General features: G+C 38.6%; 1 protein-coding gene across 4 annotated transcripts in view; it reads left to right on the top strand.

Annotated features, from left to right (window-relative positions):
• GBF1 (golgi brefeldin A resistant guanine nucleotide exchange factor 1) overlaps nt 1-15,638 on the top strand; it is a 348,645-nt gene that overhangs the window by 212,854 nt on the left and 120,153 nt on the right. For all 4 annotated transcript variants that reach the window (XM_087963724.1, XM_026674267.2, XM_026674268.2 and 1 more), the window contains exons 20-22: nt 84-209; nt 6,342-6,424; nt 6,785-7,021. In XM_087963724.1, coding sequence (XP_087819850.1) covers nt 84-209; nt 6,342-6,424; nt 6,785-7,021 — 446 coding nt within the window. The remainder of the gene's footprint in view (nt 1-83; nt 210-6,341; nt 6,425-6,784; nt 7,022-15,638) is intronic.

Below are 15,638 nucleotides of genomic sequence, written 5' to 3'. Positions count from 1 at the left end.
ATCATGGTATTTGCCTTTCAGTTATATACAATACTATGGTTACATTATCTTGGATCTGTTTTCCATTCTCATTTTCTTTTCAGAAATCAAATGGGACTCCATTTGCTAACAGTGATGCCTGTTTTGCTCTAGCCTATGCAGTTATTATGCTGAACACTGATCAGCACAATCATAATGTTCGCAAGCAGAATGTACCTATGACATTAGAGGTGAGATATTTCTTCTTCCTGGGATCTGCTAACCTGAATATTTTGACTTTTTTTTTGATGGTGTCTTGGGCTTTATTAAGATTATATTTTCATCCTCAGCTTTCTTGTTCCTATTTCTTTTATTTTCAATAAAAGGATCAGGAAAATATTTAAAATTAGAATATAGTAAAATAAAGTTCTTATAAAAAGCGCTAAAACAAATTCCTTACTGTAAGAATCCAGAGTAAATAAGATCACTTTCACTATGTAGGAAAAAATCTTCATGCCATTGACTTCCTTGTGATAAAAACAAAAGTGTTTCGTTGTTCCAGAAAAAAAAGCAGTATTAAAGAATAAAAACTTCATGTTTATAATGCACCAAAGTGTGTGTGTAGGGGGGTGGGTGGGGTAAGTTTAGTTCAGCATTCCACCAGATGTTTAACATTTAAAATGTAAAGCAAAAAGAAAAGAAAAGAATTTCACATTTGGAGGCATGCTTAAAATTTTGAACAACTAGAATATTAATGATTAAAATGACGATATGTCAAAAACCAATGCTATTAGTAGTTATATATACTCCCAATGACAACCAGAAGGAGTTTTACAGTAAATTGCATGAAAAAAATTATTGGAATAGGACAAGGGAATATATGTATAGTTGGTGATTACAATGTAATAGTGGACATTAAAAACAATTATGTTAGTAATAAAAAAACACAAAGAAAAAGAAAACTTTACCAGCAGCCTTTTTTGAGATGACAGACAAACTGAATTTGATAGATATGTGGAGGAATTTAAAACCAAAAGAGAATAAATTCACTTTCTATTCCAATTCCCACAAGTCATGGTTAAGGATTGACATAGTTTGGATGAATGGGAAAATGAGGAAAGAGATAGAGGCAATAAAAATAATGCCAAACATGGACTTCCAGGTTGAGCCCTCCTCGCCGACAGACTGTAGATCATGACTGTCCATGGCTATGGTCCATGCTCTTTCGTTGGAGAGCCCCAATCATTGCGATTAGGGCTGAAGCTGCCTTGGAGGGGCGGTGGAGTAAGGGGAAGCGGCCAGCCAGGTTGAGGGGAGCTGCATCTCCCCTTCTGGGCTTGGTCTTTTTCCCCCCGAAGACGACTGAAGCAGTGGTCCAAAATGGCCACCCTGAAGAGGAAGACTTAGCTGGACTAAGATTTGTGCAGGAGTGAAGAAAGAGGTGGATAACATTTGAGCCGGGACAATTGGACGAAACAACCAAACAAAAAGTACCCTGGGATTAAGGTAACATTGAACTTTTAAGAAAAGAAAAGTGAGCGGCGAAAATACAAAGGGACAGGGAAAAAAATAAGAAAATAATTTTGACAGCTAAGTGGGGCTTTGAACCCGGAAAGGAAGAAGCCGGAACTAAAGACTTAATTAAATTGGATTAAAATATTTTGGCAATAAACAGGCATAAAATAAAGCTGGACTTAAGATTGTCAAATAATAATAATAATAAAATTTACAAATTGGAGACTGGATTGCTTTGGAATATTGAGGTTCGAAAAACCCTAAATAATAAAATAGGGGGAAAAGGCATAACGGAGAGTGCCATCTTGTGGACAAAAACTTAAATTCAAACAAAAGGGAAATCATCCTGTTTCTTTATGAACTTGTGTTGATACAATGTTAAAGAAATATTGAAACAAAGTAAGAATCTTAGAAAGTGAAAGCTGAACCAGAACAAAGAAAGAAGCAAGGAAAGACTGACTGCGGGATTGATTGATGTTTTTTGGTATAGACCCTGGGTTGGAACAATTGAGAACTTTAGAAAACTTGAAGAAGAAAGAAGGAAAGTAAAAGGTTTTTTTTTTTGTGGATTTCAACGATTATAAAATATAAGAGTGTGTAATGATGATATCTCTTCGGGAATTAAAAATGGAACTTAAAAATATGAAAGAATTACTACAGGAAAGAGGCGAATCACTTTGCTCTGTGTTAGAAGAAATGGAAATGGCGATTGAAGAACAAAAAGAAAGAACTTCAGAGGAGGAGGAGTCGGCTCAAGGAGAAGCCATCTTAAATAGACAATTAACACAAAGAACACTAGAAGGAAGGCTAAAAAGTTGAGATTTAAGAAGGTAATTAAAAAGGGGAATACCTGTGAAATCAGGAGAGGTAGAAAGATGCAGCAGAAAGGGGGAAAGCAAGATATCAAGAAAGAGAGGGACATAAACTGGAATGAGAAAAGATATGGGGAAAAGAGGGGGAGGAGAGGCAGTAAGAAACAGGTGCAGGAAATAAAGAAACAGAAATAGTAAAATGATGAAAAGAAATTGTTTTTATAGAGATAATGGCTGATGAATTAAAAAGGGGATTCTGCAGGGTGACAAGGGGTAACAAGAATATATTTGCAATTAAAAAATACTTAGAAAATAGGGTAATATAGATTATCAAAGGAGGGATAGATACTGATAACTCTTATTGGGTGAATATACATTTTTATCTTTATCTTTTAAAAAAAGTTAAGGGAAAAGTTAAGGGCTTTGAACCTGGAAAGAAGAAATTGAAGAAATTGTAGTAACTGAAATGAATGTGAAGATGTTTAAAAATGAGGTCAATATCAGTGACCAGGAATTAAATAGTCAATTTTTCCCTTTTACTCTTTTGAAATTAGAAATAAAATTAAGGGGAGAAAATATATTGCAGAATCCAAATGAAAAGATGTAATGATTATTATTGTAACTACTTAAAAATAAAGGTTTATTGGGAATTAAGATGAGGGAATAAGGGTATATTTTAACCACTGAGGTGTCACACTCAAAGCATTATAAGGGGGGAAACGTATGCTTGTTTCTTTTTCTCTTGTGTTAAAACTTGTATTAATCTAGAATTTATAGAAAGAATGTGTGATGAAAAGAAAATATGACAGATTAAAGAACTATTTAAATTAATAAGCTAATACAGACTATTAAAAGGAAGGAGAGACATTAGTAACCTTTTTTTAATTAGGAAAACATATTGTTATTTTTATTCTTAAAATAAATATTAAAGAATTATATTTGGAATAATTGAAATGAAATGAAAGGATGTTCGGATTGAGATTAATGTAAGAGATTAGGATTAATTTGCTTGTTTTTTTTTCTTTTCTGAAAGTTTGGAATGGAAAAGGTAATAATAGAATTAAGTATGCATATATGAATGTATAACTATTGTCATATCTGTATGTAAAAGTGATGATCCAGAAATATGTGTTCCACTAAAAAGAGCTTTTTGTTTTTATATGAAAAATTGAATAAAACTTGTTAAAAAAAAAAAAAAGAAATAATGCCAAACACATGGGCAGACCACAACCCCCTCAAAATAACCTGGAGAGATCAAAAGAAAAAAGAAGATGGACATTGAATCCACAGATTTTAAAAGAAAAAGAATATTTTCAAAGGATTAAAAAAGAATTGGAACTATTCTTTTTAAAAAATATGAAACAACATACATCATTATGGGATATCATACAACTTATGGGATACCATGAAAGCATATATATGCGGAATAACAATAGCATATACGGCGAAGAGAAACAAAGAGAAATGGAGACAACATAATACATTACAGGAGGAGATTAAAAAATTAGAAACCCAATTACAAATAAAACCACAGAATGATCAAATTAAGGAGGATATGATTTTAGCTAAACATAAACTAAATATATTAGACAAAGAAGAAAATTCAAGAAATCTAAAATTTATAAAACAAAACTTTTTTGAACATGCAAAATAAACTGGGGAGATGGCTGCCTTATAAATTAAAGAGAGAGAGAGAGAAAGGATAATACAGCAGTTGCAGGATGAAAATGGGAATTTACAACATAATATGGAAGAGAAAAAAAGAATTACACAAAATTTTTTGAAGGTCTCTACAAACAAGAAGAAATAGCAAAGGATAAAATAAGACATTATTTGAAAGTGGAAGGTTATTCGATAGCAGAAGAAAAGAGAAAAATGCTAAACAAGGAAATAACACTAACAGAACTGAAAAAGGTAGTGCAAAAGCAGACAAATATCAAAACTCTGGGGCCAGACAGACTTCCACAGGAAATATATAAAAATATGGGCGAATTGCTAGAGCTGTTAATGTTGGAAGTGTAAAATGACGCATTGATGGAGCAAGGCTACACGAATCTTGGAGGGAGGCATATATCTCCTTGATACCGAAAGAGGGTACAGATAATAAACAAATAAAAAACTACAGGCCCATCTCACTGCTAAATACCGACTACAATATTCACAAATATAATAGCAGAAGGGATGAAAAAATTATTAAATGATACATCCCGATCAAAATGGATTTTTGCTGACAAGACAGATTAGGAATAATACAGGAATGGTAGTAAACATACTGGAGTACTATGAAGCCGATCCAGAAAAACAAGCTGCTCTAATTTTTCTGGATGCCCAAAAGGCTTTTGAGAATCCAAATTGGCAGCTTATGATCCAACAAATTAAAGATATGAACCTTGGAGATAAATTTGAAAAAATGATAGAGGCAATATATACCACTCAAAAGGCGAGCATAATATTAAACAGGGATACCACAGGGACATTTAAGATAACGATAGGAATAAGACAGGGATGTCCGTTATCACCTCTACTTTTTATCCTGACATTAGAAGTATTATTAATTTGAATTAGACAAAACCCAGGAATAAAAGGAACTAAAATAAAAAAAGAATACAAAATCCAGTCATTCGCAGATGAGCTGGTATTTTTCATAGAAGAGCCAATGGAGACGGGAACTATTTTAATACAAGAGATAGAAAAATATGGAGAGGTGAAAGATTAGGAAAAAACACTATATGAAAATACGATGATCTATCCCAAGATTTAGATTTAGGTAAAATGGTTAGGTATAATGAAATATTAGATAACCTGGAGAAATTAAAAACTAATCAGGAGTTGAAAGACCAAGGAATAATTATAGATTGGTGGCCATATCTTCAGCTACAAGCGAGATATATAAAAGACGCAAAAGAGTATGGATTCGATAATGAGTTACAACAATTAGGTAAAATTTTAGTAGGCCTGGAGGAGACATTTATAAAAGGAACATATAATTACTTGTTAAGATTTGATATGGAAGAGGAAGTAGTAAAAGGGCTCATGATAGCACAGGCAAAATTTTTTGGACATAACAGAACGAGAAGACTGGGAAAAACTATGGAGTAAGAATTATACATTAACAAGGTCCGCAGCATATAAGGAGAATCTTTATAAGATGTTTTATCATTGGCATTTGGCACCAATGAGATTGGCAAAGATGTATCCCAATATGAATCCAAGACGCTGGAAATGTAAACAGAGCCAGGGTACCTTCTTTCACATGTGGTGGCTATGCCCCGAAGCCAAAAAATACTGGGCCAAAATACGGAGTTGGTTGTAAGAAATAATGAAATGTCAAGTAGACTTCAAACCTGAACTGTTCCTTTTAGGAATAATTAAAGGGAAATGTAGTAAAAAGATCAAATATATGATATTACACATAACGACAGCGGTGAGGATTACATTTGCACAATGTTGGAAGCGAGATAGTGTGCCACCGGAGGAATTAGCAATCCAAAAGATATTAGAATGTGCTGAGATCGACAAACTCACTCTAAAGCTAAAAGGCAAAGAAGAGTCAGAGAACCATAGGCCTGGGATAATTGGTATGAATGGTTGAGTAGTAGGAATAAGAATAGTAGAGATAAGAAAAATGTATATAAATGAATATAAATGAATATAAACATATGTAGATTTGTATATGTAACACCAATGCCACAGTGTTGTTAAAGATGAGAATGAGATATGTAAATGTGAAAAAGCATAATAAAAATAAATAAATTAAAATTCAAACAATTAATAGGAAAAGGTGGAGATCTGACTCTCCGGCCATAGAGCCAGCTATCGTGCCAAAACCAACTGTTTATCAGAAGGGAAAATAAAACTATTAGAGCACCATTTTCAGAGGATCCCTTTGCTTCTATTTTTATGCTGTTTTTTTTTTTTGAATTGTAGTATCTTAGAAACTAATCCCAAAATGTTCCAAAGATGTGTTGCTTCTGAATTTCATAATAAAATATTCAAAGCTTATTTGCAGAATTCAGAATTCTGTATAGAATGTTGTACTTTCATTGCTAATTACAGGAATTCCGAAAAAATCTGAAAGGAGTAAATGGTGGCAAAGATTTTGACCAAGAGATGTTAGAAGATATATATTATGCTATCAAGTAAGTATAAATTAATCATTGGAAGGAGGGAGTTATCAGAGCAATCTGATTTTTTTTAAAAGTTAATTTGATGTAGTGGCTAAAGGGCTAGCCAGTAGACAGTGAGTTCTAGTCCTGCTTTAGGCATGAAAAACTGTATGTGTGTCTTTGGGCTATTCAGTCTCTCAACCCAACTCACCTCACAGAAATTGTTGTGGGGAAAATAGGAAGAAAGAAGCATATTGATACATTTACCACTTGGTGTTATATATGAAAAAAGTGGTATAAAAATGAAATAAAATAAATCCTAGCATGTTTTCTACAGTGCATCTTAATTGATCATTTAATGTTTCTATATTCATCTGTATTCATCTCTGATAGAAATGAAGAGATCGTGATGCCCGATGAGCAGACAGGTTTAGTAAAAGAAAACTATGTATGGAGTGTGTTGTTGCATCGTGGAGCTACTGAAGAAGGAGTCTTTCTGCATGTTCCATCTGGCAGCTATGATCATGACCTCTTTGCCATGACCTGGGGACCTACTGTTGCAGCTCTTTCCTATGTTTTTGACAAGAGCTTAGATGAAACAGTCATCCACAAGTCTATTTCTGGTTTCAGGTAACACTCCATCACAGTCTACAAAATTATTTTATGTACCATCTCCTTATTTTGACATCCAAAAACTTTGGATGCGTGCTGATGTTTTCCACAAAGATATATAGTATTTAACAATGGCCTGTATAAAATGGGTCCACTGGTCTTCGATGTCTACCAGTGGTGGGGTTCAACTTTTTTTACTACTGGTTCTGTGGGCGTGGCTTGGGCATGGCATGGCTTGGTGGGCGTGGCAGCGGAAGGATACTGCAGAATCCCCATTCTCTCCCCACTCCAGGGGAAGGTTACTGCAAAATCCCATTCCCTCCCCACCCCATCCCACTAATCTGCTTTCCAGCTCTATTGTCCTGTGCAGGGCAACAAAAGAAGACCCAGCTGATCAGCTGGGACTCGGGAGGAAGAGAATAGATGGGGGCAGGGGCAGTCAGAGGTGGTATTCCAAGTTACTCAAAATTTTCGCTACTGGTTCTCCGAACTATTCAAATTTCTGCTACCGGTTCTCCAGAACTGGTCAGAACCTGCTGAATGCCACCTCTGATGTCTATGCTATCATGCAGTAGCTATTGAAATCTGTTAGTCAATGTAAGTTGGAACTGCACAACAACTGCAGCATCCTTCAATTGCTTGAGTGCAATAGGGCATATTGTTTGGCATTGTTGTATTTTCTTTAACTTGAGTCAGAGTGACACCATGACCAGGTAATGGTCTGAGTTCACATCTGATCCTAGTAGGTATAATACGTCAAGCAACACTGAATACCACTGCATATAAATACATATATAGTTGATTTTGTTGCTTGTGGAACTGTCAGGAGAGTGCCATCTTGCCTTGAGAATGCAGTTATGTTCAAAAAACACTTCAAAAAAAAAAAACTTGAATCAGCCAGCCCCCAATATGACCTATGAGTTTAGTAATGCAGATTGCATTGCACTACTGGATATTGAACTGAGCATAATTACAATCTATGAAGTTCAATGTTCAAATAGTGCCTTGAAGCTTAAAGCTGCCAACATAGATGAGATCTTGACAGAACTTTCGAAAGCTGGTGGAGATCTGGTAATGGAGCTCATTAGATTATGAAACATGCGTTGGCACACACAATGCTTTCCTGACAATTGGCAAAAGAGAGTTATTGTTAAAGCTTCCCAAGAAGGGAACGCCAGAGTCTATAATAACTGAAAAGTTATCACTTTTCTTTCCGTACCTGGCAAAGTGTTCCCAATCATTCTCCTTAGGCTCCTGCAAGGAGAAATTGATAAAATGCTATTGGAGGAGCAGTCTGGGTTTCATCATGGCCATTCACACCCTGAACAAAAGTTCACTTTCTTTATATATATATGTGTATGTGTATGTATGTATGTATCTATGATCTATGTATCTATGTTTGTATGTATGTATATGTATGTATATATATGTATGGTATTCAGCTTTGTTCGGGTATTTTCCCACATCATTATAGTTGTTCGACAAACACTATACAGAAGCCTGGTGATGGCAGATGAGATTCTGCCGAAACGTTGCTACAACTTTAAAAGCACAAGTATAATGACGTGGGAAAATACCCGAAAGCTGAATACCATACATATAAATACCCACAAAAACTTAAGTATATGTATGTATGTATGTATGTATGTATGTATGTATGTATATAATTTATATTGCCACCTATTCGCCCATGGCAACTCGAGGTGGCTTACAGAATGTAAAACCATATTTAAAATAAAAAACAATAAAACTAATAAAAAGAATCAAATAAATTAATAAAATACAATAGAACAAAATCTGGAAAAAATAAATAAAAAATCACCCCCAACTCCCAACCCCTGCCCCAATGACAGCAGATCACACGAGCCATTTGATGGGCTTCATCCCGCTCTGAGTTTACCAGGCCCACTGGCACAACCTGGTCTTCAGTGCCTTCCAGAAGAGTATTAGAGAGGGGGCCATTCTAATCTCTGGGGGAATGATGTTCCACAGAGAGGGAGCCACCATGGAGAAGGCCCTTCTGGGTCCCACTAAGTGTATCTCCCTCAGGAATGGGACCTGCAGCATTCCCTGCCTCCCCTCTCTAATGGGTCAGGTAGATGTGACCGACAAGATACGTTCCCTCAGATAACCCAGTCCCAAGCCATGAAAGGCTTTAAAGGTGACAACCAGCACCTTGAATTGCACCTGGAAGCAAATTGGCAACCAATGCAGCTCCCACAGGAGAGGTGAAACATGTGCACACCAGGGTCTGAACAAAACCATGCGGGCAGCTGCATTTTGCACCAACTGGAGCTTCTGGGTGTTCTTCAAGGGCAGCCCCATGTAGAGCATGTTGCAATAATCAAGACAGGAAATGATTAGGGTATGTGTGACTGAGTAGGGACCGTTGGTCCAGGAAAGGGTGTAATTGGTGCACCAAAAATCTATGCAACATTATTGAGCAGTGTATCAAATTCCACTGATCACTTGCTATAAATTTTATAGACTTCAGGAAGACTTTTGATAGCATACAACGGGACTCCCTGTAGAACCTGTGTAGAATATATGCAATCCTTGATCAATTTATTAACCTCTTCAAAAATCTGGATCATAACAGAGTTGCTGTGTAAAGATCAGTAGTGGAACCACCAACTTTTCGAACATTGATATTGGTGTTAGACAAGGCTGCATTTTATCACCCTTTCTGTTTTTCCTCATCATATTCCAGCTGTCAGTCCTGCCCCGACTTGGTCCCTTAAGAAAGAAAGATCTTAATTTCATTTGTAGTGAAAAGGCCAAGTGGTTTACAGTATAGGAAAGCCAGAACTGAGTATCTGCACCAACTTTCCCCGGTTAACTTTCCCCCCTTAGTTCCTTCCCATTACTGATTTCTCATTGTCCATTCAATTTTAAAAGAGATGTTTTGGAAACAGTCGTTCTGTGGATGGGTGGGCTTCAAAAATTTCAGCAACTGGTTCTCTGCCCAGTTGCTGGGTGGGCGTGGCCTAGTCAGCCTCCTGCACCACAGCAAGATCCAGAGGCCTCTGGAGGCTGGAAATGGGTCTTCTGGAGCCTCCGGCAGGCCCATTTTTCACCCCGAGCCTCCGTGTGGGCCCTGTACTTACCTGGGATCCAAAACAGGCCTCATGGAGACTCCTGGGAGGGGCTAGGTGGTAGGTGAGGCCAGCCAGGGGTGGGATTTGCCAGTTTGCTAAACCAGCCATAAAATTAGCCAAGGGTTTGCCCGAACCAGGGTGAAGCGGTAGCAGCCCATTGAAGTATTGAAAAGGTACTTTTACTGAGTTTGAAATGATAACAGCGAAAGCAAAGCAAGATCTGAGCCAAAAAGTGTGAAAGTTACATATTGAAACCCAGTTCTTGCAACTGTTCTTCATATGTTTTAGTCTATAGGCCTTTAACCATCTTAGTTGTGCTTCTCTGCATTTTTTCCAAAGTCTCAACGTCTTTTTTATCATGTGGTGACCAAAACTGGATGCAGTATTCCAGATGTGGTCTTACTAAAGTTTTATAAAACGGTACTAATATTTCATATGATTACTGCACATTGCTGGCTCATATTTAAGTGATTGTCCACTGGGGCTCCAACGTCACCCTCACTATTTATTTACTTACTTATTTAATTTATATTGCCTGCCTATTCGCCCATGGTGACTTGAGGCAGCTTACAGAATGTAAAACCATATTTAAAATAAAAAACAATGAAAACTTACAAAAAGAATCAAATAAATTAATATAGTACAATAGTACAAAATCTGGAAAAAATAAATAAAAAATCACCCCAACTCCTAAACCCCGCCCCAACGACAGCAAATCACATGAGCCATTCGATGAGCTCCATCCCGCTCTGGGTTTCCCAGGCCTGCTGGCAGAACCAGGTCTTCAGTGCCTTCCGGAAGAGTGCTAGAGTGGGAGGCCATTCTAATATCTGGGGGAATGATATTCCAGAGAGAGGGAACCACCACGGAGAAGGCCCTTTTTCTGGGTCCCACCAGGTGTATCTCCCTCAGGGATGGGACCTGCAACATTCCCTGCCTTCTCGCTTGAATGGGTCAGGTAGATGTGACCAGCAAGAGACGTTCCCTCAGATAACCCAAGCCATGAAGGGCTTTAAAGGTTGACAACCAGAACCATGAATTGCACCCAGAAGCAAATTGGCAACTAGTGCAGCTCCTGCAGGAGAGGTGAAACGTGCACTCCGGGGTCTGCACAAAAACATGCGGGCCGCTGCATTTTGCACCAACTGGAGTTTCCGGATGTTCTTCAAGGGCAGCCCCATGTAGAATGTATTACAATAATCAAGACAGGAAGTGACTAGAGCATGAGTGACTGTGAGTTGGGACCGTTGGTCCAGGAAAGGGCGTAACTGGTGGATAACCCGCAGTTGCACAAAGGCCCTCCTGGCCATGACTGTCACCTGCTCTTCGAACAGGAGTTGTGAGTCCAAGAAATCCCCTAGATTATGCACAGGATCTGTTTGGGGTAATGTCACCCCATCGAAGACCAAAGGTGGCAATTCTCCCTGAGCCAACAAACCTCAAACCCAGAGTCACTTGGTTTTGCAACAGTTTAGTTTCAACCTGTTGCTCCCCATCTAGCCCCTAACAGCCTCCAGGCACTGTGAGAGGGAAGACACAGCAACACTTAACTCACCGCGGGGCGAGACATACAACTGAGTATCATCAGCATATTGGTGATACCTCAGTCCATGGTGATGGATGATCTCACCCAGTGACTTCGTAGAAATGTTGAAAAGGAACGGAGAGAGTACCAAGCCCTGCAGAACCCTGTAAAGCAGTGGGCAAGGGCTGGATCTCTCCCCTCCTATCAACACTGACTGAGAGTGGTCACAGAGGAAGGAAGTGAACCAGGACAGCACAAGGCCTCCCACTCCTATCCCCAGGAGAATCCCATGGTCAATGGTATCAAAAGCCACCGAGAGGTCAAGTAGAGCAAGGATGGATGCACTACCCCCATCCCGCTTCTGCCGTTTCATCCAGAAACCTCTGGAGCTGCTGTGCAACGACCACCTCAACAACCTTCCCCCAAAAGGGAAGATAGAATAGAATTCTTTATTGGTCAAGTGTGATTGGACCCACAAGGATTTTGTCTTGGTGCAAATGCTTCAGTATACATAAAAGATACATTCATCAAGAATCATAAGATTGGAGACAGGTCGGAAATTATCCAACCAGGTGGAGTCCAGCGATGGCTTCTTTAAGAAGAGGGTGGACCATAGCCTTCTTAAAGTGCTGGGGCATCCTCCCCTCCTGTAGGGAAATATTAATCACCACCAGAGTCCACCCGCCTGTCACCTCCTGGGAAGCTTTCACAAGCCAGGAGGGACATGGGTCATTTTACAGGTGCTTGCGCACATACTCCCAAGGATTCTGTCCACTTCATCAGAAGCAACAGGGTCAAACCGTTCCCAGATAAACAGGGCAACAACCTGCCTCAGGAGCTTCCACCAGACCAGCAACCACGCCGGCATCTAATTGGGAATGAAGTCGAGCGATTTGTCTTCCAGAAAATCTGCAAATTCCTCAGTGCACCCCTTCAGGTGGACCTCAATCTCCTCCTTCCCTAGGAGGAGACAGCTCACCTTAAAGTGGGTCGCTGGGCAATTATCTACAGACGCAATTAGTGTGGAGAAGTATTGACACTTCGCCACATGAATTGCCACTGGTAGGCCTTAGTAGCAGCTCTTACCCATGTTCAATCGAGTTCATCTCCTGTCTTCTGCCAGCAGTGCTCTAGACATCTCCTGATGCGTTTCATTCCTCTCAGTTCTTCTCTATATACCACAGGGCACAGAGATGTCTACAGCTGAGGAGCAGTCGCAAGGGTACAATCCTATCCAAAGCCTCAGTCACCTTCCTATTCCAAACAGTGACTAAGAGCTCAGCTGGACTGTACAGTAGATCTGCAGTTATAACCCCCAACTCCTGGAACCCATCCGGGTCCATTATTCGATGGGGGCGGACCAATCTAATAGGTCCTGCCTCCCTGGCAAGGGGTTGCAGCTTTTGAGAAACTCATTGCCATCAGACTGTGATCCGGCTATGACAAGGGGACCAAGGAGAGGTCTACCAGTTCCAGATCACATAGACACTGCTCTGACAAGAACAGCAAATTGAGTGTGTGACCACTATTACTAGTCAGGCTCTAGATGATCTGGGACAGACCCATGGAAGTTATGGTTTCAAAAACAATTGCTGTTTTTGAGCCAGGTTTTGCCTAATCTGTACTTGTACTTTTGTTTTTTCCTGCCTAAGTGTAAAACCTTGCTTTTCTCCACATTAAATTCTATTTTGTTTGATAGGGTCCATTGTTCAAGACTGTCAAGATCTTTTCGGATCCTGAACTTGTCTTCTGAGGTGTTGGCTATTACTGCCAGCTTAGTGTCTTCTGCAAGAGGAGGGTAAGGCAGTGGCAACTAGCAAACCCTTCCATGTCTCACCCGGTGGCGGCAGCCAGCAGGGCAGCCCCAGCCACCACTCATGTTCCACCACCAGCTGCCTGGAGCCCTTAAGGGGTTTGCTTTGCCACCTCCTTTCCAACTCCCACTCAACTCCCCTTGCTTTCCCAAAGCATCCATTCACTAACCTGCTTTCCAGCTCTGTTCTCCATGTGCAGGGCAACAAAAGAAGACTATGGGACTACCAGTAAAAAAATAAGTTCAACCACACTTCCAACTTTGCAAGATTTTTTTTTTGAGAAGTTGGAAGGTCTTCTTGATCTTCTTTTCTTGCCCTGCATGCAGCGGTGGAGAATGCAGCTAGAAAGCAGGTTAGTGAAAGAATGTGGTTGTAGTCAATTTGTTTTTGAAATAATTTTAGTTAATTATGTATGTTAGAATCTTCTGGTGAATTCTGGAATACTGTCTCCTTCAGTTTAATTTCTTATAACATATTTTGGATTTTTTCATCTATCTTCCTTTTAATTATTGTATTGTATAAAATGTCCTCATATCACAACCTTACAAGCATCCCAAACTGTTGTCAAATTGCTTCCCATACTTAAATTATTATTAAAATAGCCTTGAACTACCTGTTTACATTTTTTTAACAATCTGTGATGTCAAAAAGTTTTTGGCAGTTTCCCTTGTGTTTCTTTAATTCCTTTATTAGCTCATCTGTCCAGTGGGGTTACTACCCCATTGTAGTTCCCAATCACTTACCAATACTGAAAAGAATAGGAATGTTCAGACAGATATTTAAAAAGCTTGGCTTTTTCTTGGTATGGGATGGTATAATCCCACCACAATATATTTTATTTCCTTTAATTCAATTTGCACAATTACATACCTGCCTAATAAGTGGATATAATCGGGTTTTATATACAAAACTACACCATTTATTTTTTTCTTTGAATTAGCAGAAAAACTCCAGACCCAAAGTTTTATTTGTTAAATACTTTTTGTCAGTCTATCATGGTTGACTTTTTTTTAAGATAATGAAATAACATTTTTTGTGTGGGGAATTTGCCCCATTAACATTCCATGTCAAAATCTTGCAATCCATCTGTTATGAAGAGGAAGTTCCAGGGTTTCCAGCTGAGGCTCCTAACTCCACAGCCTATCCTTGATAAACGTCAAGCTTCTTATTTTCTTTTTCTTTCTGATCTTTTTATCTTTTGAAAAATAGTGTTGTTTCAACCCATGTTTTTTCAAAAAGTCTAGTGCTTTAAGGACTGAGCTTAGTCTGTACTGTTGATTTCTAAAGGTAAGCCATCCAGCTTATCCCAGTGAAATGGAGTATTATTTTGTTTCAGAAGATTTGTCAGGGAAAAAAATACTTAATATTGTATTTGTAATTTCTCTGAATATTTGCACCTTTTTTCCAGAAATATTAAATTCTGATGGAAATGTTTTTAAATTACTTGCTTTTTAATAGATTTTCTTATGAATTGGATCATCACATCTCTTGGCAGTTGTCTTCTGACTGCATATTATGCTGAGTTTATTCTGTAAATTGTGTCTATTTCTTTAGAAAAGTTTACTTTCTCATCATTAAACCTTTTAGTCACTTCTGTTACAATTACTAAGTTGCAAGTTTCTTCAGGAATTCCTCTAAGACACAGAAAAACTTCCTCTTGTTTCAAATCCAATAGCAGTAAATTTTAGTCAAGAAGATCTAACTCTCAAAGGTCCAAGGCTGGACCTATTTAGGACTAAAGCAAACACGCTCAGGAACCCAAGGGAATCAGCAAACCAAACTTTAATCCTCAAAAGCAGTCTGGAGCCTTTGTACATAATGAGTAGGAAACAGAGTCCCTTGCAAAGTCAGCGCTGAGAGCTGTCACCTCCCAACACACTTTATAGTCCAGCGACCATGCCTTCTGGAAATCCCGCCCCTGTAGCCAGACTCACCCATCGCTCCTGTCACTCTCTTCACTTTGTGCTGCTCCATTGTTTGTGTCTGCCCACCCATCCCCAAGTATGCTGAGTCCCGAATCGGGGCTCAACATTAACTTTGTGTCTGTCTTATCCAATCTAATCTGTATATTTTTAACATCATCTTTAGTTTGTTTTAATTCTGATACTAATAATTCATTTTTTTTATCGGATTTCTCATTTATCTCTTTTATTGTGTTATGTAACATAGATAATCTTTTCTCAAGTACTGCCTGCCAA

The sequence above is a fragment of the Notechis scutatus genome, chromosome 4 (assembly GCF_049901735.1).
Source record: "Notechis scutatus isolate UNSWTSFEM ecotype Mainland chromosome 4, rNotScu1.2, whole genome shotgun sequence".
NCBI classification, from domain to species: domain Eukaryota; kingdom Metazoa; phylum Chordata; class Lepidosauria; order Squamata; family Elapidae; genus Notechis; species Notechis scutatus.
Note: the sequence above shows the minus strand (reverse complement) of the source record. Positions and strands in the feature narration are given on the sequence as shown.